Raw genomic sequence first — 24,556 nt, 5'->3', positions numbered from 1 at the left:
AATTTTATACTGGGGTTGATCTATTGATTTCACTTATGTTGTGTCAGGCTGCCATTTCTCCAAATGAATAATTTGGCTCAGTGCATAGGTTAAGTGAGAAAAGACGCTCCTTCTATTATCCCCACCCATGAATGCCTCATTCATCTAACCCCTAATCTTTCTGGACCAGCAAAATTTGGATAATAACAGGCTGCCTCCCGGGAATGATCTGAACTGTAAGCAGTTAATATATTCTCAGTACACTGGAGATTGAAAAACTCTTGTATGAAGGTTTAATATAATAATTTTACAACTAACTCACCTGGCAAAGGCAGCGCTTTTCCTGCATGAATAACATTTTATACTGCTTGCTTCTTTTTCCCTTGATAGTCCTGTCATATGTTTCTGTTTCTCTTCCCTCAGGTTATCGCTACATCACTTGCCAGATTCAAAATTGCTCTGATAAGACAATGACAGTCCAGTTTGCTGGTGGCACTGATCGGGATTCCCTGACTGTGCAGGATGACTACATATTTCTTCAGGTACTGCCACTCTCTGGAGAGACAGCCCATTTTAAAATTACAAAATAAAATTTTAAACACTGTTATTAAAAGCATGCAGAAACCTGTTCCAGAGTATTAATGATGATTTATGAAATTTTATATGGAACAAAGCATTCCTTTATCTGTTTAAAAAAAAAAAAAAAAAAAAAAAAAAAAACATCTTTAATTTGTGCAACCAGTTGCCTATTTATACAGTCAATTTTAATTTATCGCTGACCTAGCTTTAAGTATATGAAAATTTTCAAGTGGATTGTGTGGTTCAAAGTTACTTTTAAAAAATACTCTTGTGTGTTAGGCAAAATGCAGCCCTTTTGTTCTAATGCTTACAACCTCTTCTGGGTCCTTTCCATTACCTCCATATCACAAAAAGCTTCCCTGAGAAGAGCACCTAAGGAAAGCCACTGACAGAATAGTGTCTCAGCTTCTTCATATGTATTCTCCTCTGAAGAGGTTTTTCTAGGAAAGAACTTACATGGGTGTGCTTAGGAAGCAAAAGAATGAAATGGCCATAGCTGGGGAGCTTTGAGCAACTTAGAATAGAATCACAGAATCATTTAGGTTGGAAAAGACCCTTAAGATCAAGTCCAACCATAAGAGTAACACTGCCAAGTACACCACTAAATGATGTCCCTAAACACCATGTCTGCAACTTGTGATGGTCCAAATTACATTGGGGTTATTTCATTCCAAAACTACACGACCTGTGTGCAGAAACCTGGACTGGAACTCTGTCAACCTTATGGCACCTGTACGGCTCAAACACATTTGAATTTTTTTTTTTTTTATGTGCTTGTAACAGGTTGTGGTTTGAATCTATCCGAGCTACAAGCTTCTCAAAGAACAGTTATGTCCTCCCTGTTTCTTAGGAATTTACTAGGAAATTTCCTTGTACTTTCCTCAGTGGTTGGCTATCATTTTCCCCTTACTTTGATATGATTTCCTTGTGGCAAGCCTTCTCTGTTTATTGATTTTTGCAGGAAAGCAACAATGTGGCAAGGGATAGGTCTTCCCAACACTGGCTAGGTGTACATCAGATTGACTTCTTTGCATCTTTCCCCCCTTGTAGCTGTTTCCTCCAAAAGGATCTGTAAACTAATAGAAACACAGAAAGTCTGTCCTCCTCTTCTTTGGCACAGTGGTTTCAATGGCCCACATGGCTTGCAACATTTAGCACCGCAAAGAAACAGCAAAATGGGTTTGGGAAAGATTTTTTGAAATAAAGTGGGCATTTTTCACCTCAGGTCTAACACTCATGGCACTCGTTTTGCTCAAAGGTATTATTATCTGTGGCTCCCCCCAGGCACACTCTAAAATCTATTTCACGGTGTGTAGCCGGTGAGAAGTGCTTCTCATCATGTGAACTTCCAGACTGCTGTGCTCAGCAATGCAGTGGCTGCTTCCTTTTCAAGCATTTTGTTTTGCTGGACATCTTGTATAATTGCATCTCGAGCAGTTGTTATTCTATCTCGTGCCAGGCACAGGCAGACATGAAATGGAAGTGCAACCTGGCACTGTACACATAACGTAATAATGTTGCTGCTAGCAAAATGATGCCATTGGTAAAATAGTCTCTGTAGATTTGAAATTTGCCAATGCCAGTAGATGATACGTGCACATATTCCACATAAAGGGGAAATATTTCTTGTCTTTTCCTTTCAGACTTACCTGCAGTAAATCACAGTATGGAATATAAATCTCTCTTATTGTTAAATTGGTTTACAGTTAGCCGTATCTATATGGCTGGAAGATAGAAGATAACTCTGGGATCCTGTAGTCACATCTGAAGCGCAGCCACCCCTGCAGGACACTACTTACCTGTGCCAGTGAAACCACACAGCAGCTGCACGTTTGAGAAACAGCATACTTTTGAAATCATGTGGAAATTCTTTCAGCACTAGACTAAAATATTGCTATATAAGTTAGAATCAGACCAGGGACTTTTCTTACTATCACATCAATATCTGTTTAGAAAGAAGATAGGACAAAGTAATCTGTGCAAAAATAGAGTTTGAAACTGTTGCCCCTGGCATAGCTCACATCTCCTGAGCTGTACAGCTCTGAATCAGAGCATTGAAGGTCTGCACTGCTAATCCTGGCCCAGATCTCAGACTTTACCGTGTTAGAAGAAGATCTCGACCCCATTTTCACTATGTCTATACCCATGAAGATCAGGAACTTTCTAATACTCGCTTCTTTTCCAGCTTGCACTTACAGTCAGACAGTTTCAGAGGTGATGTTAGTAGGAGGATTAAAGTTTCATAACTGTTTTTAAGCATAGACCAGGCTTTAATGTCAGTGAGGCTTGGCACAAGTAGCTGCTTCAACGCTGATTCTCTACTGCCTTTACATCATCTTCAGACATTTAAAATGAGTGACATAAAAAAATGTGTAGTGAACAAAAAGATAGATAAGACTGCTATTTGATACTAATTAATCAAACACTGAGGTTTTTGGTTTAATCCATCATTTAACAAATCACGTTCCTAAAAAGCATCACATTCTTTCTACCACAAAAAAAAAAAAAAAAAAAAAAAAAAAAAAAAAAAAAAAAAAAAAGAGAGAGAGAGGAAAAAAAAGGAAATTGAAATACTTTGATATCTTTGAAATATTCAGGCAGGTGGACCTGCTGTCATGCATCAACTCTATTTTTAGCTAGGCAAGTCAAGTCTGCATGCTTCAGGATAGGCTGTCTTCCAAATCAGGTTCCCTTTTTAAACACAGAGGTTGAGGAGAAAAGCAGTGAAATTGGGGTAGGATTTTAAATGGATTTCCTAAGTTAAAGAAAGAAGATGGGTCTGTTTGTGCTTCAGTTCTGCAACCTGATTTGTTACGGACAACCAAAGAAAAATTTTGGATATTTCATTTCACTTCTTCCATTCTTTTTTGACCAGTCCATTCCTGCAAAGCAGCCACCCTGTATAACCTTGGTGAAAATGACTGAAATGACTGAATAGTCATTGCTTAGCTGATCTCCGGGGTGGGTGGGTGGGGTGGGAGTGAGGGGAGGTGCACGGGGAATGTGAAATACTATTTACCAAAGGCTAAAACCTTTGCTAATCTCATCTGATGGTACACAAGAGGCTTAGTTGGAAATTTCCCAATTTATATAACAGCACAGATTTTGATGTTACACTGCTGACTAGAAAAACCTAAGAAACCTCTTAGTTGAGTATTTTCATCAATTTATTTATTTAGAGTCTTCTTTTTGTTACTTTGGAACATTTGCATTGAGGTTTTTTGGTGAATAAGGTAAAAGTCTAAAAATGGTCAGTGTATCTGCTATTAGAAAGAGGAGAAAGAGCTAATGGATAATAGTCATACAGCAGTCTTCCTTTCAATGCTTGCTTCTGTGGGCTTTCTTTAGTGACAATCTTTGTAAGTCCCCAAGTATTTTACATAAAACCTAATCTGCCTTCAGTTCCACACATGCAAGAAGTTGAATTATGTGTTTTACCTCTCTATTTAAGTATATAATCGTGTCTTTAGGACATAGCACTGACTTTCAAACTGACTGACCAATGGATTCAGCATTGCATCATTATCTTCCATGTGGCATGTCAGCATCTTGCACTGGGAAATGTTTTGTCTTGTATGGAAAATATTAGTCAAATATAGTGAATGCTTTACATAACATTAACGTGAACTTATTCAACATTTTTTGCTCTGCTTTGAATTGTGCTGTTGAAGTTGCTCTTGTCCTTGAGGTGCCTCGTGTTCATAACCAGTGTACCTCCTCTCTACCTCATACCTGGAGGGTGCTGCTGCCTGGACTTATACAAAAGGGCAAAGATGTGGGAGGCCAGTGAGTACACAGGTATCAGTAAGGACTGGGGACAGTGAGATGCTGACTCTCAGGTGTTACCCCAGACAGCTGAAATGATGAAAGAGGGAAGTAAGTCACTTTTTTCTTCCAAAGAGGAGAACAAAAGAATTTGAGTCTCTCTGGAGTCTATTTTTTCACAACTTTTGAATTACTCTGTTTAGAAGCACAATGTGCAAATTGTTCACATGCAAAACCAGTAATAGCTATGTATTTCCATTGCAGGTTAAAAAGAAAAAAAATATTTCTTCCATCTCAGACTCTTTAGATTTGACATAAATTATCACAGCATTCTCTTTTCACTTTGTATAGACAACATCAGCAAATCGGACCAAGTATTACGTGTCTTACCGTCGAAATGGCTTTGTACAGATGAAGTTGCCAAAATATGCATTACCAAAAGTAAGTATACATCTTTTTCATTCTATTTAGAAGTTTGTCTTCTTCTCTTTCTACCTAAACTAGTTGTGTTCTTCTCTTTTTTAAAACCTCATTATTCTGACATCACAAATTCTCCCTGTAAGGATTTCTGATTCCCATTTGTGGTATATTCTTACCCTACTGTTTTTATTTTTATTCTTGCAATGTAGTAGCTCATAAACCACAGAGAGCAACAGCATACGATAGTTTATTTGTCATCAGTTACCACAACAGTTTTTGAGCTTTGCTTCCATGAAGCAGGACTACGCACCCAATGACAATGTAATGATATCAAGCAAGTGTTCTTTCAAGAATCAATTGCAGTTTAATTCCACATGGTGCTTTCTAGTATAAGCATGAATAGTAATATGAGAGTATTTTACTGGTTGATGGTGCTGTATTTCAGTAAAGAATGCCAATATGGACTTTAATTGCTTAACAACATTGCAAGGTTTGTTGAGATGTTCCTTCAGTCTGGCATATTTTTATAGTGACGGGGTTTCTATATTTGCATAGTAAATTAGCAATAAAACACCGACACGTATTTACGTATGGGCTAACTGATGCAATTGAATTTTTTTGCTGCACAGAAAGTTAGGAAACACTTTATTTATAGTTAGAAGGTTTCTGCAATCCTGAAGAAAAATGGCTTGGAAGTTTTAAAGACCCATCTGGATAAAACCCTCAGTAACTTGGTCTGTCCTGACAGCTCACCCTGCTCCCAGCATGAGGTCGGTCTGAAGACCTCCAGAGGTTTCTGCCTTTTCATGTGATTGTCACCTACTTAGGAGAAAACTAAGGCATGTTATCTTTGTATGTCTTGAATTGCACAGGTTTAATTCATCACTCATCTGATGAAGGACAGGGAATACAAGGCATTTCCTTCTCTTGTTACTGTTATAAAGCAAAGAATGTGTTTAATATCATTTTTTTCATCATTGATTTTTATTTCTCTATTTTAGTCTAAGTGGTGGTCTGAAGTCTTCTGGTATTAAATGTAGAACTTATGAACAAAATCCTCAAATCAAACCCTCAGATATTAGTTGAACAAGACTCTGAAATTTGGATATACTCCTAGTAGCACTATAGAAATAGCTATATATTTATTTATCTATCTATCTATTTCGACAAGGAGTTTATAGCTAAGGACAGTTAAATATATCAACCCTTCCACATAATTATTTCAGTGTTTTTAAGGCCTTCACAGTAACCTTTATGCTTCCTTGGGGGAATTTGTAATTAGGAAAACAGCAGGAGAATATCCAGTTTTAAATGTTAAAACATGCCAAATATGGACACCCCAGGGGACTGCAGCCCTTGGATGACCCACACCAGGATAGAAGAAGACAATGGAGGAAAGCAAAGAGTAAGCAAGGACTGGCTGAAAGAAACCCTTCTGCAGATGACCCCAACCTCCTGCACAGCCCATTGCCTCACTGAAGGAGTTCGGAGGAACTGAGTTAATGCGAAGTGAAAAGGGAGTTGAGAGCAGGAAGGAGGGAGAAGAGGTGTTTGATTAAGCTGAGCCTAAAGAAGGGGGAGGAAGGATGTTTCCCCAAGTGTTTGTTAATGTGGTTTGGTTTTTTTTCCCTCCTCAGTACCTGAATCAGTAATTTGAAGTGTGTGTTACCTGGCAATAGATTAAATCAGTTAACATTCTCCAGGTTGGGAATGTTTTGCCTGTGGCAAATTTCCTGAAGTGCCAAGAGCATTAGGGCAAATGTTGACTATGCTAACTTGTGTGGGAAAAGGTTATCTGTTGGGAAACAGAAGGGCAGAAATCTTCTAAGAGAGACCAGAGCATTTCTTCCTTCTGCTTCTGGATGGCCTGTGCAGGAGGAATCTGTACCTTTCCATTGCAGTTTCCTTGTCATGCCCAGTGCTCTGGTGCATTTGGCCATGGCAGCACTTTGTCCTTCCTGATACTGCCATCACATAGAGGATGGACACAATAAGTCAATTTTTTTAATAGTTGTACAGTGTTTCAATTGTAGATGGTAGTTCATATTCCATGTGTGTATACTTACTTCAAGCATTCAGGAAAGTGGATTATTTTTGAACAAGTTCGATGTGTACTGTATCTCCTTAATGATACGCGACTCTGATTTAAATATCCATATTGCAGTACACTATACTAATAAAGGACATGCTATTTGGGTTCAGATGTAGCTAGCTATCTGACAGATCTGAATAAATGGGGGGAGGCTGTCAGAACTCAAGAACTATATGAGACTATTGTCTTGTAGGCATCTCCATTTGCTAAAGGTGAGCTTGCAAGAAGAGTAGCAAATGTTATGGGAGGGCTGGAGACAAAAGCACAGAGTGTGTGACCTAGATCTCTGTCCTGTGGAGCTTTCCTTAGCAGAAAAATCAGTTTAAGAAGTCCTCCTCAGTCATTTATTTTTCCTACTGTTCTGCAGCCTACTATGACCTCTGTTGTTTTGTGGGACCGCACTATAAACAAGACCAGTGTAGCAATCTCTGTGAAAAATAACCCTGAAAAAAAGTGTAATTTGTTTTTTAAAAATGCAGATCAGGAGGCAACTTGTTTGTAGAAGAAGACTGAAGAAGCCTCCTTACAAGGGGGAGAAAATACTGAGTCTTAAAAGCACTTCAGTAGGGAAGGACCCACTACAGGTGGGAGCTGAATCCAAATTAGAAACTGATCTCAACTTAATAGTGTTGGTGATTATGTATTTTTAAAAGTGCCAGGGAAAGTGACAGGTATCCTGGGTTCTGAAGTTCTCAAATCATAAGCACCTTTCTGGGACATTTGCTTTAACCATATAGAAGTTATTTTCTCCTGCAGTGTATAAAATATGCAGAAGTAATTGTTGGAAGTTCTCAGGCTGGAAAGAGCAGAGAGCAAACTAAAGGATCTAATCACCTCTTTTAGCCTTAAAATCCATTATTCTGCAAAGGGTGCTTAGTTTACTGGGCCCATGCCCTTACTGAGTGCATTTCTGACATATTCAAAAAGTGTCAGTCATAATAGCCTAGTATTTCTGTCATATGTAGTCTGGATTGTTTGAAATAGGGCTGCATGCTGAATTCTTTGTCTTGGAAAATATGTTTTTTGTTTATTTGTCTCCCCCCCCCCCCCCCCCCCCCCCCCGCTAAGCAGATTAACTCGAGGCTTGACTGAATAAATAAATTAGAAGTTAATGGCTTCATTTTGGATAAAGTCAATAGCTAGCTATGAACAGTGACTGTGTCATTTGGAAAGGGATGTTTTTATGTCCTTTATAGTCCAGGCAGCACTACCAAATGAGTGGGATGAAATAAACTATAGCATTTTGATGATACTTCCAAGAGAAGTTTCATTGGTATCTGCACACCACAGAGCTGAAAATATCACTAAGAGGGCCTGGAAGCCAGACATCCATTAGAACAGTGGTGCATGTGAGAGTTTTTAACCTTTGCTGTAAAAGATACCATTTTTCTTTCTTTTCTTTTTTTTTTTTTTTTTTTAATGTGATTTGGTACCTATACATGACAGCATAAATTTTAGATACTCAAGTAAATAACACAGCTCTAAAATTTTTCATCACACCATATTTCACTGAGAATCATCCAAGTGCAGTAGAAATGTATCTTCCAATCCCATTTGAATGAGGGGAAAAGATTCATAAGAGCAGAGCACTGATGAAATTTTTGCAAGCAGCAGTGTATCAGCAAAGGCACTGGCAAATTCAGAGTACATCTAGAACATGTGACTGTGGAGTTGCTACTTTTATGGCAGTAAGAGATAAATAGAACAAAAGAATTTGCAATCCTTTTTTTTTTTTTTTAAGATTGATTAAAAACAATAGCTTTTCAAAGAACTGAGGTTTAGGAGGTTTGAAGTATTAGATCCTGCCTAACCAGGAGATGAAGCTGGTCTGAAATAGACTATATTTAATTTTTCTCAAAAGAACTGAATGAAGCTCCAAAAACTCTCTTTCCAAGTGGTCTCTGTAAAATGTTTCATGTTACTGGCTAGAGTTTTTGAGCAGTGTACTGTACACAGTGATTGTGTACAGGGAAGGAAAACTGTCAGAAGATACTACAGGCTGGTCAAGGATGTATCTAACAACATCAGGAGAGCTGTGCTGGAACACTGGCTCTAGCCTGAGGGAACAGTGCTGGGATCTTCAGATATTATTCTTTTGCTGCACAGATGCATTACACAGTGATTTTACATATGGAGATAGAATTAACATTTTCAGATGAGTAATTAGAAAATGTTATTGATGTCTTATTTTCCTTGCAATATGAAGTGGCTGAAAATCTGAAAAAACAAACAAACAAAAAAAGGCAATTGTTTTATATTGTCTGTATTTGTATTTTGTTTGTATTTGTCCAAACGTACCCTCAAAGAGAAATGTAGAAAAGGATAAATGCCCTGGACATATCTCAAGGCCTCCTTACTTCTAAATCAAAGGCTGCTAAAAGCAGCTTCCAGCCAAACTTTACATGCACTGAGTTTCTAGGCTCCAGCTCCGCAGTGCCACTTAGATCACCTTTTTGTAACACATCATAGCTCTGTTTATGTACAGAGAGCAGAGCCTAATGAACAGAATTCAGATTATTTTTTTTTTACCTTTTTCTCCATGCTGTTGAGAGATTTACATTTTTTTCAGTAGCATGTTTGACGCTGACTACATTGAATCACACAGCTGTCTCCTTCATTTGACAGAAGTGCCAGCTGCTGCTAGGCAGGGTGGTACCAAAGGTTGGTGAGACCATATTAAAGGCTGCTGTATGCTCCCCAAATTAGAAGAGGAAATCTGGAGCTTCTGTTTTTAAGACAAATTGGGGGTTTTACTGTATTCCATTTTTCCAGGGTTGCTGGTTCTCCACTGCTAAAACTAGATCAGAAGTTAATAACGTGTAGGAAGGGAATATCAAAATCATGCCAAGAGCAGCAGCGTTGGTGTTGACTTGGCTGGTTAGGCATGCAGGAGTGTTCCAGGGAGACCCAGGGAGGTCCAGCAATCTCCCTTGGGCTGTTTTCAGCCTCAAGCAGGGGTTTAGCTGCCAGGGTTGGGAGAGCAGGTCTGCCCAGGGGCACAGGCTGCAGCCTCATCCAGAGGATCATCACACTTGTATTACACAAAAGTTCTTGCAGTTCTGTTTGCCCTTTTCTAGAGAAGTGTGGCGTGGAGGAGGAGTACATTGAGGTCTGGTCCTTATTCGGCATTTGGAGTCATGCTCTAATGTGACTAAAATAAAGGAACTAGTTCAATTATGAGAGTTTAAGCAAAAAAATTAGCAAAATTGCTGACCAAACCAAAAAGTCTGCTACAAATCACAGTAGTTTTACTATTGCAATTTGGAATAATTCATTTATTCTGAGTCCCCTTTCCACCTCTGGTAAACAAACTGCATTGATACCGATCTCCTTTTATGAACTGATACAAGACATTCATTGATCCTACATTTGTTCATGACCGATACAAAATCCTAATAATGTGAAATCTTTATTATCTGTTATATGCTACTGCAATTCAGAAAGTTTATTTCTGAAAAGATCTGGTGTGGAAAAAGCTTGTTTCATCTATTTTGATCTCTGTATGTCTTTTCAATCTTTGAAATAGGCAATAACATAAAAATGTTCAGGTAACCAAGATACAAAAGGGTACAGGGAAAAAAATAACAAAAATAAAAGAAGAAAAATATCCCATTACCTTAGAAATAAGCCTTTAATGTATTCATGGTAATATGACTCTCCTGTACATGCCTTTTATCAACTCCATATATTCTTTTTATTTGATTATCACCTAGTGCCTTTCTGAGGGTCTCGAAACAGGCCCACCTCTTCCTTGCCTCACTCTGAGATACGCATCACTGTTCTAACCACATGTTTTCTTCCAAAAAGCCCTGTATCATTCAACAATAGATATAACACTGTGAGGAGTAAAATATTTGGGGCAGTTTTACTCTTTCTCCCTAAATAGCCATCAATCTTTTGAAGCATGTATTCCCTTCTCTACCAAGCTCCCTCTTACCACAACTTTTTCAAGGATTCCTTAAATGGGTCCATCATTAACAACAGAAATGGCAGGAAAGATTCCTGCAGCTCCTTTGTCAGCAATGTTCTCTTGAGGCTGTGGCTGCATGACGGTTGAATTATGAAGTATTGAGGCTCTAAGAGCTCATTTACCAAGACTCTTAGTCTCCCAAGAACTGTTTCTTCACTGGGCTAGTCCCTTTCACCACCTCTGCCATCTGCTGCCCTGGGAGGCTTTGGCTGTGGTTGCTCCTCTGTGCCAGGCAGAAGAGCAGTTTTCAGCTGCAGCAGGACTACTTATCCATTCTTCTGAAAGTCCGTTGGAATGGCTGTTGAACAGAGAATAAAGGGGGGCAAAACAGAAATACAGGTAGCAGTGGCATTTGATGCAGAAGTATTCTTTTCCTGGGCAGTATCACGGCAATAGCCAGTGGACCTGAGCTGTAGCAGCAGTCTGGCTCCCTGATCATACAGATAGGTGGATACAAGGAATTGTTCTTTTCTTCACAGTGCAACTTGTTATTGATTTCTCTCTTTGCACTGTTTTACTCGGCCAGGCAAGGAAGATTAGGAAGATTATCTTTGGGATATGTTCTATCCTGTCACCTTCATTGTTCTTAAGAGATTACAGGGGTATAAATGTGGTGCATCTGGAGGTCAAGGCTGAGGCTATGCAGTCTTGAGTGCTTACATCTGTTGCGTTTCTAGTAATTTACTTCTTGTTCTCTGTTTAATTTTTCACTTGCTTCAGGCTAATGTGTTGCCCAACCACAACATTAAAAGATTGCAAAGGGGAAAAATTCTGACATTAGACTGAAAATTGTAAGATTTCAAAACCCAGAATCTTGATATTATACTTTATTTGCCTTACTGACTAAAGCACAACAGCCCTGCCTGTGTACTATTATGCTGGTTATGCTGAACCTTGCCTACAGTGTTTTCACTTAATGATATTTCCTATGTCATCAGCACATTTTACTACACAAAGGAGCACTGGCTTGCAGTACAATTCTTGTCATCTTTTATGTCCTTCTGTCTTCAGGGTGCAATTGTGTTTATTTGTGTCATAGGGTTTCTTATCACAGTTAGTATAGTAAGCCATACCGAGCATTTCTTGAATATAAATTTCTATAAAGTATTAGCAGATTTATAGGCTGATGAGTTGCTAAATGTAGATGCTATGGGACTGTATACAATGAAAACAAAGCATTTTTCTTCCCTTCCTCCTCTAAAAATCTTTCTTTCCACACTCCTATCCTCTGCTCCCCAAAACCCCAACTCTTCTAATATAATGCTTTTGGACTTCTTGACTGATTTATTTTTGATTTGGTGTTAGTTCAGCCTTCTGTGAAAACAGACGCAACTGCATTAAAAGCAGATCAGCTGGGGAAAATCTGACTGATCATGTTAGTGAACTAAGTTAAAAGTAAAGAAATAATTCTCAAGTGGTGTCGATGTTTTTAAGAAGTAACATTTGATCGTTACTCTGTACTTGCTGGAAGAGTTCTTGGGTGCTTGTTCTCCATGTCATGGCTGAACAGGCACAGTTCTTTCAGTGTCATGTGCACACCCTCAGACTCATTTATTTTGTTTAACAGACCATGTCTGTCCATGCGATAGGAAGTTTCTCTGAAGTGGTGCTCATCTTTTGGCACAATTTGGCCTTTTATACATGTATAATTATTTCTAGTATCACTTTGAAACCCTCTTTGTGTTTATTTGAACAATTATGGTCTCTGCTGCTGATCTAAGGTACAAACAGCAGCTTACAAGTCCCTGAGAGAGCAGGAGTGGTATGACCTGTCACTGGATGCCTTGTTTAATCATACCAGGTTTTAATACACAGTCTTTGATCATGTTCAGGATTCATTTAGCATTTTTGTAGAAAAGTAACTCCAATTCAACAGATTTCGAGCTGCCTTTAATTCTAATGTCATGATCAAGTTAAAATACTTATTTGTCTAGATATTTTTTTGGTTTCTTTAGCATAGTTAAGAATTTATAGCTCTTGAATTAAAAAAAAAAAAAAAAACACGCAAAAACAAAACAAAATAAATCCTGCCCCCCCAAAAAAAAACCCACACCAAAAAACAACCCCAACCCAAAACCACCACCCCCTCCCCCCAAAGAAAAAAAATCCTGTCTCTTTAATGGTATTTCTATTCGTATGTGTAACATTTCAAGTAATCTCAATAAGGTGTGTTTTTATTTTCGCCTATTTTCACAGGATTCTACACAACAAACATGGAAAAGATCTTGGGAGGTCCTTTTCCAAAGCATGGTCATCTGCCTAAACCAGTCCTGACAGATATTTGTCTAACTGCTCTTATCAACTCCCAAGGATGAAGATTACTTTCCCTCCCTAAGCATTTTATCCTCAGTGTGTATAAACAGGCACTACTATAGAAAGATATTCTGATGTCTATCCTAAATCTCCATAGCTGCATTTTATATGCAGTATTTAATTCCAAGTAGACTTAGAAGACATTTTATTCTGTTTTCCTTGGGTGGCTGTTTACATTATTTGAAGGCTGTTTTTTGTCTGCTCTCATCCACCCATAGAGAAATGACTTTGTGGACTTGATTGCATAGTAGATTTTAGAGCACTTTGCAGGCTTCTTTGGTTGCATCGATAAGGTAGATCTATCCCTGACCCTGAGTTGGTCCACTGTCTTGGATCTATGAGCACTTTCACAGATTTTTTAGTGATGAACATACGGACATCTGTACCTAGTGTGGTGTAACAGTACCCAGTAAAGAGGAGGATGAAGGGAATGTTGTGACAAAGGAATTCACAGAATATAGTGCACAAGAAGCACCTTAGGAAACAGAGCAGCAACATCTCATGGGGGTTTAGAGGTTAAATAAGGAATTTTGAACAATACAGATAGTAGCATCTCAGAACTGTACAAAAGCTTACAACCTAAGAAGATGAGATAAAGTAAATGCAGAATACTGGTAATGGGGAACCACAGTCTGTTGCTGATACAATTTTCCTTGGTAAGCTTTAGAAAAACAAAGGAAAAAGAAAAATGGTGAAAGCATGGATGCTTGTATCAGCAAGACATGGGACAGAGCAGACATGGCGGACTGGACAGAGCAAAAGTGAAGTATCGGAGATGAGGGAAAGAATGTCCACGGAGGAATGGGCATGCCACAGAGGAAGCAACAAGGTTGCTACAGCAAATCTGGGAAAAGATTCTGCCTTGGGACGCCTGAAAGTGCATGGACATTCTCATTTGAGCATGGAAATGAAAGTAAAGCACAACAGCTCAAATACTGAATGTATATTAAAAAGCATGGAGACAAACAAAAATCTGAGTAGTGACAGTAAGGACTATTCCAAAGCCTGAAGATCTCTTGTATCAGCAAAGAGATCTTTGTAAATGATTTTGAATAAATCATGTGTGAATGGCATAATTACAGAAAAAAAATTAGATGAACAGTGGGACTTTGAGTTGCCTGCAGAATGTGGAGAGAGAAAGCAGGAGATCCAGCAAGAAGGCAATTGCAGTAATCCAAGCATGAAATTATCAAAGAATAAATGCTTTCCTTATAGGATCTGCTGAGATTACAGCCTAAGGTAGTATCTGTGGCCATGAATTAGATAAAGCAATAAAAACTTGCATTACCTCCATCAAGATATGTATTCTTTCTCAGATGTCCCTACTAGTTAACTCTTTAGTGACAGTAAATTCTGCCTAGCAATATTTGCTGACATCGCATCTTCACGTGCTTGTCATCTGTTGAGCAGTGCATAGCTGGGCTGAAGGTCTGGATTTACACAGTAAAGACCCAGCCTCTGTATTTGTCAGTCAATTTCTTCTTCCTCTTTAAAGTTTCACCTTTCCAGGATAGGAATAGTACAAAAGTGACATGACAGTTTAGCTTTGTTTCAGCTAGTCTGGTCATCCAGAATTAGCTAGGTTTTCAGCAGTCTGTGGTCATCCAGGATTTTGAAAGAAAAAATTAAAAATAGGGCATGAAATTGCAGTTTTCCTTACTTTGCCAATTAATTTTCCCAGACCATTAGATCATGACTGTCTGGGCAGAAAGTCTTGTGCAGGATTATTGCAAGGTAGTATAACTGAAGGACTGGTTTGTTTCCTGAGGGAAAAGAAATCACTGTGAAAGGAAAATAGTGGTAAAGCCGAACTGGAAATCTGAAGGTGTAAATTCTGAGTGAACAGAACAAAGTTCAGGGCAGCAGAAGGGCAGTTTCACTTGCTAAAACCAGGATCTGTTAGGTTCTTGACTCAAAAAAAAAAAACCCAAAAAACAAAAACAAACCCTTGGCATCCAGCAGTCTGAGTGTACAAACCTCTTCCTTGGTAACAATCACTGCCAAGACAAAAGTAAACTCTCTTTTGTTGCAGTAAAATTCTGCAGTCCAGCCCCTCTTTCTTCCACCTCATTCCTCCAGTCTGCCTGAAATGTATCCTCCTGTCCTGCACCACGTTTTGGCTCTTTATGTGTTGCTTCTGCTGGATCAGCAGCTCCTGCCTGACCCTGAAATACAAGAACCTCAACTGTACCCATCTTCCCAGTTCTCACCTCTGCCACCACAGGCCACCTGTGCAACCTTTACCACTCCACCAGCACCTGGGGCAAGGAAACTGCCTTGCCTATATTCACTGGAATTTTGCAGTTGTTTGCGGCATTGTTTAAATGTTTTATTATAATAATATAGATTATAACTTTGCTGAAAGCTCCTGGCATCACAGGAGAGGAAGGATTTTCTTGAGGTTTTCACATGAGAAAAAGAATAATTTATTTATTCCTTCTTTTGACTCTCTGCTTCACTTCCATCCTTACTTATTGGATAATCAAGGGAGCTTTTCTTACACTGCAAAAGAAGAGAAGAGGTGAATTTAGTATTGGAATTGTAATGTGGGCTACCCTGCCTCACATTGCCCTGGTGTAAGGCAGGAAGTGAAGCATGGTGTACATTAAAAAGTCTCTTTAAAGAAGCTGTTGGGATCAGTTGCTGTGTTTTTCTGGCATTTGTGCCAGACAATCTGCTTCTGAGTAATTTTTGAGTACAATAAGAAAGAGAACTATTCATGGGATTCTAAACAAAAATCTACTTCAGTAAATAGTTCAACATGAACATCTTTGAAAATATCATTGAGGAATCACTGACAGGAAACAAGTTCTTTTGTGTTGAGATGTGTCACATATGTAAAAATACTTTAAATTTAATGAAATGACTAGTTATTTAAAAACCATCTTTTGTTCATATAACAAAATCTTTCAATTGTATTATTTTATTTATATTCATGTCTCTTTTAATCTAAATACCTTAATCACATCATGCATGTTGCCTAAAGTGTGACTGCCATACTTTGTCAAGCATTCAGTGTTTCTCTGTTACTCACATTTTCTTCAGTCTCAACTGGATTTTTACAGAAATTTATTTTTTTATTAGAGCTCTATGAAGTTGTTTTCTTGATATTTTGTTATTTTTTTTTAAAGCCAATTTTCCCCAAATTCATATTATCTTGACATTTAGGTATCTTTATTTAATATTCACTCCATTGCCATATTTTTTTCCAGTAATAAGGTGACCAGAACTGGATACATTATCCCAGTTAAGTACCAAGGTCATAAAGAGTTTACATGTCTTCAGTTTCTGTGACTAGATGTCATTTCATAACTTGTCCCAACATCTGCCTTTATGATGCCGTACCCTATTGCAAACTCATGTCCTTTTTTTTTTTTTTTTTCTTTCTGTTTTCTAAGCTTAGTTCGGTGTTGCTACTTCCTGATTTGTTTCTTCTGTTTAATATTACCATTACATTGTTTTCCCTAGCTGTGCATTTTTTGTCTGAAAAGTCTGGAGTGAAGAAGTGGAGAAAACTGACAGCAAGCTGTTACAATATCCATGCCTGAAATTCTTGACAAATGAATGCAGAATGTGGACTTCCATGTTATTACTGTTGAATATTTAAGTGGATATGCCTACATAGATAGATAAATTAGCGTTATGTACTATAATTTATATAAACTGTGTGCATGATGTGTACTATGTCCTTTGTGTAACTGCTGTCAATGATATCTAATGCTCTTTGTGCTGTGTTACCTGAACAAAGTATTTCTTAATTCCCTAGGTACCTGGGGATTATTTTTCAGATTACCTTTGTTTTTTCATTACTTAAGTTTTGTCAGTGTTTCATTGATCTCATCCAGATCTTGGAAAACCATTTCCTATTTTTTTCTTTTACTTATTTTCCCCTTCTTTTCAAAAAGTCATTTCCCATAAAAGTCAAGGCAGATCACAGCTTTTGCACAGTCATGATTTTGGTCTTCACTAAACTGGTTTGCAGTCTGATAATCTGTAGCCAAAAGGCACTAACACCACCTTAGAGCAGTGGGATACAGCATGTTGATTAGTATTATTTTGAGAGATTGCTGTTAATGAACTTTCAGATGCATTCCCCCCCTCCCAGCTATTAAACCGTCCTAGCCAACTTACTGACTGTAAAATAGAAATTATTGGAAAATTTTGTATTTTGTTTTTCTACAGGATTTACAGATAATCAGTACAGATGAAAACCAGGTGTTTGTAGCTGTTCAGGAGTGGTACCAGACAGACACGTACAACCTGTACCAGTCTGACCCACAAGGTGTTTACTACTCTATCCTGCTGGAGAATGTCCGGAGCACGAAGCAGCCAGAAGAGAACGTCCTGATAGATATTCTGGAGGTAGGTCTTTATCTCTTCCACTGTGTGTAGTCTGTGTGGAGTTGTTTTTTTGTTTGGTTGTTTGTTTGTGTTTTTTATTATTATTATTATTATTATGAACATAATTAATTTTACATTAATATATTTTCACATTTATCTTTAACATAAAAAGACTAGGGTTTTGTTCTTATTGATAGTTCACCATTACTACTTACATGTTTTCTTCTTGCCCTGCTAATGTACTGTGCACTCTAAGAACTGGATTCTTGTTATGGTGTTCCATGGAACTGCAAAACCAAATCTGGCTGAGGGTTTTTTTTTTAAGATATTGAAAAACGAAGTTGGCAGCACCATTTATTATTGAAGTAAGAAGTTATGCAGCCGCCTACATACAGCTTTTTTCTTCTAGGTGACCCAGTGATACACCTCCTGACTTAGAGCAGGACATCTTTTAGACAGTAGGGTCTTAAACAGTAATCCTGCAAGCCTTGCCCTGGGTTGTGTTAGCTCTGACAAGTAAGGAACCAACAAAATTAGATATTGGACAGCAAATCCACTTGCTTTCAGGAGGTATTTTGTGCCAACACTATTTTCTAAGAGACAAACTGTCCTGTAAACAAATCTTATCTTGGATTTTAACACCAGTGCACTTGGCAAAATAAAATACAAGAATATAGTCTTTTGGAAGAGTAGCACAAACTGTTATCAATTCTGTTCCCATTGATGAAGACATTTAAATGTAATAAGGTGTCTGTTTGCTCTGGTTCTGTTCTTTCTTGTAGCACGTAGGACTGGCTATTACCAGAATATTAAACTAAGGGACCTCCGGTCTGACCCTGTTTGGCCACTGTTGCACTCTAATCTGCCTGGTGTTAGTTTTTTTTTTTTAAATAATAATAAAAAAAAATATCTTCGAGTGCACCAGACTTCTTTGGAAAAGGTTTGTAGTAATTCTGGATACAAGTTGTACATTTACAGAGCTGTTATAATGGCTATAAATAGACTCTCAATGGGGGAAAACGATAGCAGTTTTTTCCCCCCTTATATCCTCCATCTTTGTTTAGCTTTTTCTTTCCAAATGGCTGTAGTAAAACAAAAATGTCTATCATTACCAATTATTATTTTATAGTCTCTATGCTTGTAGAAACGAGGCTTCCTAATGAGTGAAGCTATACATTGTGTGTAGCCACATTCCCACAGGGTGATGTATTGGGAGCATTAATTTGCAGCTCTTTGCTCCTGGTCACTTGTGCAGGATGCAAAGCTAAAAGGGAGTCAGGTGTAATCTCTACTCCCTGTGTCACCTGTAGTGCATAATTTCAGAAATGCCACCCCTGGCTGTCCTTTTCTCTACAAAAGTTATTTAGTTAATTCAGTTTCAGTAATGATTTCAGAATTTCACAAGGTTACTGAGGGCATATTTGATAATGTGCGTGAGAGAGAGAGAGATATATCCTAGATTATTGTGTGTGCTGGATTAATTTGTAGGGCTGCATTTTAAATAAAATGTGCATATGATAGAGTAATTGAAAGGCAATACGCATGGAGCCATACAGTTTAATTTTTTAGAGCTTTTTTTTGCAATAGAGTTACATTATAGGAGAACACTCTTGCTTGCTTACAATAAGAAACGCTACAGCTTCCAGATACTTTGTATGATAAATAATTAGTGTTCATCATCTTAACTAGAATGTGATCAAGTACTCATATGTACAAATAATGTATGGGTTATTTACACAGTACAAAATAACTAATAAATATAACATGTCCTTGAGGATGGACATTTTTTTTGTCTTGTCTGGCTTTTGTCTCTGGGCATTTTAATGCAAATATCCCATGCTGAGAAGAGAAATCCTCAGTGCAACAGAGGCAGCCTCAATGCTTGACAATTTCTTTTTCCACCAGTGCATAGTTCTCCTTAAAATTTGCACTTTTCATCTTTGTTATCTTCTGCTGACCTCACTTCATCTTTTGCTTGTATATCTGCTATAAAATCTTTTATGGGTTTCTACCTGTCTGCATTCATTATCTTTTATATGTTTTATCTTTATTTGCACTGTGTTTTTTTCCATGCTGTGTGTGTGAAAGGGGAGTAATTCCCAAATTATTGTTCAAAGAAGGAAAGAAAAAGAAAGGTGAATTATGAACTGACTGTCCAAAAGGAGCATGTCCTTGAAATTGTATCAAGTGCTGCCAGTGTGAACCAGTCACAAATATGAGATAGGCATATTTGCAAAATGGACGTGCTAACGTACTACTTCTAGATTGGATCTTGTTGTGGCTACTCTTACAAATAAGAGCTACACAAGTTGCAGTATACATTCTTCATGCTTTTTTTCCCAAACAACAAATCATATATATTTAAATTTTAATCACAAACTTGTATTCTATAGCAATATCTTTTGTATATCAGTAACTGCTGCTAATAAACACTGTGGTGCCATCTGAAGAGCGCTTCTTGCCACCAATAAGTTTAGCATATTGTTTGGCCATAAAATTGGGAATGTAACAATGCAGCAATTAATGTGTCACAGAATACATAGTCATAGGAGAAAACCTGTTTAGAACATGGATTTATAAGGTACAACATGCTTTTCTAAGAGTCCTGGGCAACAACTAACCCCTGAACTGTTTTGGAAAATAGGTGCTCTATGAACTAATCCAGAAATCCAAAGAAAACCAAAGGAAAGATACTTCTGATTTTCCATGTGTTCATCTATCTTGGGACTGTTCATCAGAGTAACTGAACACTTCACAATGTTGAAATGTCTTCTTTTCCATAGCACCTTATTATTAAAATCAGTCTTCCCTTCTTGGTAGAAAGATACTAATCTGCCAATATTAGATTAGGGAACTGAGTCAAGGAGTAAAAAGTTCAGAAGAAATTGGGTGCCTCAGCATCACAGTTGAAATCCAGAAGGTAGATTTGACGTACAGGATTAACAGAATTTACAGAAAGAGTCAGATACATATTTACATAGGCCACAGGACAAAAAAAATTAGAAAATTATACAGAAGGGATGGGGGGATTTAAAGGTGTCATTTTTTTACACACCATAATTTTATATTACTTATTATTTTTTAGGGTAATGCACCACTCCTAACATCATACTTCTGAACTTGTTCAGAAGACAGATGCCTGAAACTTATTTCAAGCAGGGTTTATGCCTTTCGTTCAAAACACAACTGCTGAAGTGCTGGTCATCTTGTATCTGTTAGAGCAGCAGTAAGAGAAGTTAACTGACACACTGGAATAATTTTTATCACAACCTTTTTGTGTCTGATAGATTCAAACATGTATGCCCCATATTCTAGAAAGGAGAAGTTACTCTAGCATTTTGTCAGGTTAGAGTTCGGACTGGGAATGGATAAAAAGTGTAGCCTGACTCCCGTTGAATGATTAAATATTAATTAAACAAGAATGAGAGAAAAAAGAGAGAGGAAACAAAAATATTCACGAAGCAGCACTGTTTGCCATCCACAAATTAAGAGGGAAAGCTCAGTTGTAGTCCCTGATATGATAGTTGTTTAAATATTTAATAATATGTTCACTGGAAGAAAGACAGGCACAGAAATTGAACCTCAAGTCTGCCTTCCCATGTAAATTTTGAACGTGCAGGCTTTTCAGTCATATTCATGCCTGTGCCATCTCTAGGAGGTAGAATATGTAATAAAGCCCCAGCAAGATGAAAGTGCTTTGAAAGTAAAGAAAGCAGGTTCCTCATCTCTTCCCTGCCCTTCGTTTTCTCACCTGCATTGCAAAATAATTGACTTTTTATATTATGTTTGACTTGGAGGTGAATCTGGGCATCCAGCATCCTGGATAAGTAAGGTAACCACACATATGGGGTTTAAGAAGAAGCTCATGAGATAGTGGAGTGTTAAAATGTCTATACAGAATGCAGTTATCTAAACAAATATATTTTCAAGTTCTAGGCTCTTACCATAACCAGCAGAACATTCCTATTCTGTAGATTTGGGTGAGTTCCTTAGAAAAAAAGCATATATTTATAAACTATAGGTATCAAATCTGTAGTCTACTGGAAGGGGTGCCTTCTCTTCACCCTAAATGCAGATTTTTGTTAAACAAATGTCAATGGGAGTTAATAACTGGTAGTTGGCGGGGGGTGGGGAGGTGGGAAGGAAACAGTAAGTAATTCAAATATAAAATAAATAGTAAGTCCAGGAATTAATCATATCAGCAAGAGGCAAATATTCCTGATTATGCAAAGAGCTGGCTATCTTGTGCATTTAGTTGTAATGAATGCTTCAGTTTTGCTAAATGTTAGCACATTAGCAGATTAGAGAGCTGTACTATGCTGGAAATGGTATATGAGTTGGTATACATTGTCAAGACTCAAAAATTCAAGAAGCCTCATAAATAATCGCAAGGGAAACACGAGCACTCTTAAAGAGACCTTCAGATTCATCTCATGCCATTGGGTGGAATAATAACACCTAACATGAAAGTTAGGACTAGAACTAAACATAATAAGGTGCAATTGCAATCATATTGCTTCTAAAAGTTTTCCCTGTTAATGTTGACACTCTGAATTGTAATAATTCTCTAACACAGGTTATTTTGAAATAAAATTACTAAATTTGCCCAAGAGAAGAGAGAGTCTCTAATTTATTTTTTTTTCCTTTTTCCCCAGAGGTTAAACAGGTGAAGGGAGGCTAATTGTATGGAGGTAGACTGAGTATGGAAGCATTTCAGAGGCTTGATAGGTTGATTCAGCCTTCACTGTTTCTTCCCCCAATTATCTATCTGCATTTATTTCCTACAAAAGGCAATTGTTCTCCCTAAATCAGTGTTATTTTAAAGGATATTATATTGTATTTTGTTATTATTTGTGTACTATTTGTATGATGTGGGTCACATGACCAGTATAAAAGTCAGGTTGCTGTTACAAATTGATTACATCATTTGCAGAATAACACTTTAAAGACATCCATATTTAAAAAAAAATGAAGAGCTGTAATTTTAATAGTAGTGTACACTAAGGCTATGCCACTGTAATTTTTTTATTTTGCTGTATAAACTACATGTAATTTGATTAGCCTTCTGACATTGAGAGAACTGGATATCCCTTTAAAATGCACTTAGAATTATAAATCAGTTAGTAATTGTCCTCCCCTTTCCCCTTTCTCACTTTACTCTTATCCTTCTGCCTTTTTTTTTTTTTTTTTTAAGGTGTATTGTTCACTTTCCTAGTGGAAGAACTACCCTAGGTACACAGTTCAGAGCCGAAAAAGAGCAGCTAATCAGGGATAATCCTTGTTGAAAAAAATGTGTATGTGCTGGTCATTAACCCTCTTTCCTGCATGCTTCAGGTCAGAGGTGTAAAAGGAGTCTTTTTGGCCAACCAGAAAATTGATGGGAAAGTTACAACTCTGATAACCTACAACAAAGGCCGTGACTGGGATTTTCTAAACCCTCCAGACATTGATATGAATGGTAAACCGACAAACTGCAAACCTGTAAGTGGCTCTTTTTAGCCTGTCTTTTCTCTGAAGTACACAAGATTTATTTGTATGGTTGGATGTGCAGTAGTTCCAAGAGCCCAAGAGCTTTGTGCTGAGTTTTCCAGCCAGATTAGTAGGCAAATCTACTTGCACTGCATGAGCTGTGGTTTCACAAGCTGTTAGTCCAGTCATCTTGCAGAGTGAGTAGTCAGGACTCTCTGTTGCACCGCATTTCGTATTTTAGATCACTTTGACACAAAGAGGACATTTTTTCTTGTGTATCAACCACACAATGCCGTTCAGAATAATCATGTCAACAGTCATTTGTATCTGGATATAAGGGACACATCATCAGTCAAATAGAGCTTACCAATACCTTTTCTGTTTCTGTCTTTCATATTTGTGTTTCATCTTAAATCAATATGAGCCTTGGTTCCCTGTTAAAGGGAACTATTGACAGTTGCTTGAAAATAAACACCACACTGCATGAAATAGTCCTTTCTTTTTGTAAGATAATGTTATTTTGGTTTGTTTAGATGTGCCAGCTATGCATAATATTGTGTTATTTTTGAGGCCGTACCAAAAATCTTGTCTTTTTCTCACTGACTCTGCTCCTGGGGACTCCATGCTCTGCGTTGTTGGGTGAAATAAATACTTTTAGTCCTGCCACTGCCAGAGCCTTGATCCCTCTCTACGTAACAGAAGCGGAGGGCTGAAGCTGCTCGCTCCCTTTTGAAGAGTTCAAGACTGTGCTATGTGTTCCAAGCCTGCAGGGCCTGATCCAGAACTCTCTGAGATGAGTGGAAAGACTGCAGTGGCAGCAGCTCCCAGGCGGTGCTGGCAGCCTGCTCCTGGTAAAGCTCCTAGCCAGGTTGCTGTGAGCAATGTGACCTTTGAGTGCCACTGCACAAAGAGCAAGAAGCAGTAAGTTGCTTAGCAAGGAGAGATGTCCAAAAGTCATTATCCTATTTTTCATAACACTTTTTTCTAAAAAAGGAATTTCAATACAAACAGGTTTTTTCTAATCATCATTTTACCAATTACCTGGGACGAACAAACGCGCCTTACTTGTTGCTGTTGCTGTTAGCATTTTTAAGCAATTATTATGTCAGAAAGGTGTTTTATACAATAATTTTATCCTGACTTCTTTGAGTTTGGAAATCTTTTTGTTGAGACAGTGACACACTACACAGATATCACCAGAGATTGTTCTTGAAAGCTAAGGTTGATATTTCTGACAGGAATTTGGCTCCATGGGCAACAGCCGTTCTTTTTCTCTATGAAGACATGCATTGCTGAAGCTGCTTTGGCTGGGATTTCATTATTGTAGGAGCATAACTGTTACCAGTTACTTTATAAACCTGCTGTTGTCGTCTTCTTCCCTCACAAGCCTGATTGCTACCTTCACCTTCATCTCCGCTGGGCAGATAATCCCTATGTGTCAGGAACAGTCCACACGAAGGACACTGCACCAGGGCTCATAATGGGGGCAGGTGAGTGCATGACATTATGTTTTAAGACCTGAAATGTGACAGCATTTCTTTGTATATCTAGTCTTCTGGTTTATAACAATACCATACTACAATCATTGGCAAAGTAAGACTTTCCCTGCAGAATAATCCTTTATGTGA

The 24,556-nt window shown here is 37.9% G+C and overlaps 1 protein-coding gene across 4 annotated transcripts in view; it reads left to right on the top strand.

Annotated features, from left to right (window-relative positions):
- The window catches only part of SORCS2 (sortilin related VPS10 domain containing receptor 2), a 579,012-nt gene that overhangs the window by 473,733 nt on the left and 80,723 nt on the right, over positions 1–24,556 (top strand). For all 4 annotated transcript variants that reach the window (XM_040593442.1, XM_040593423.1, XM_040593433.1 and 1 more), the window contains exons 7-11: positions 403–521; positions 4,675–4,764; positions 17,301–17,480; positions 22,794–22,940; positions 24,316–24,418. In XM_040593442.1, coding sequence (XP_040449376.1) covers positions 403–521; positions 4,675–4,764; positions 17,301–17,480; positions 22,794–22,940; positions 24,316–24,418 — 639 coding nt within the window. The remainder of the gene's footprint in view (positions 1–402; positions 522–4,674; positions 4,765–17,300; positions 17,481–22,793; positions 22,941–24,315; positions 24,419–24,556) is intronic.

This window comes from Falco naumanni, chromosome 1, assembly GCF_017639655.2.
Source record: "Falco naumanni isolate bFalNau1 chromosome 1, bFalNau1.pat, whole genome shotgun sequence".
Lineage (NCBI taxonomy): Eukaryota > Metazoa > Chordata > Aves > Falconiformes > Falconidae > Falco > Falco naumanni.
This window is presented reverse-complemented; position numbering and strand designations above follow the sequence as displayed.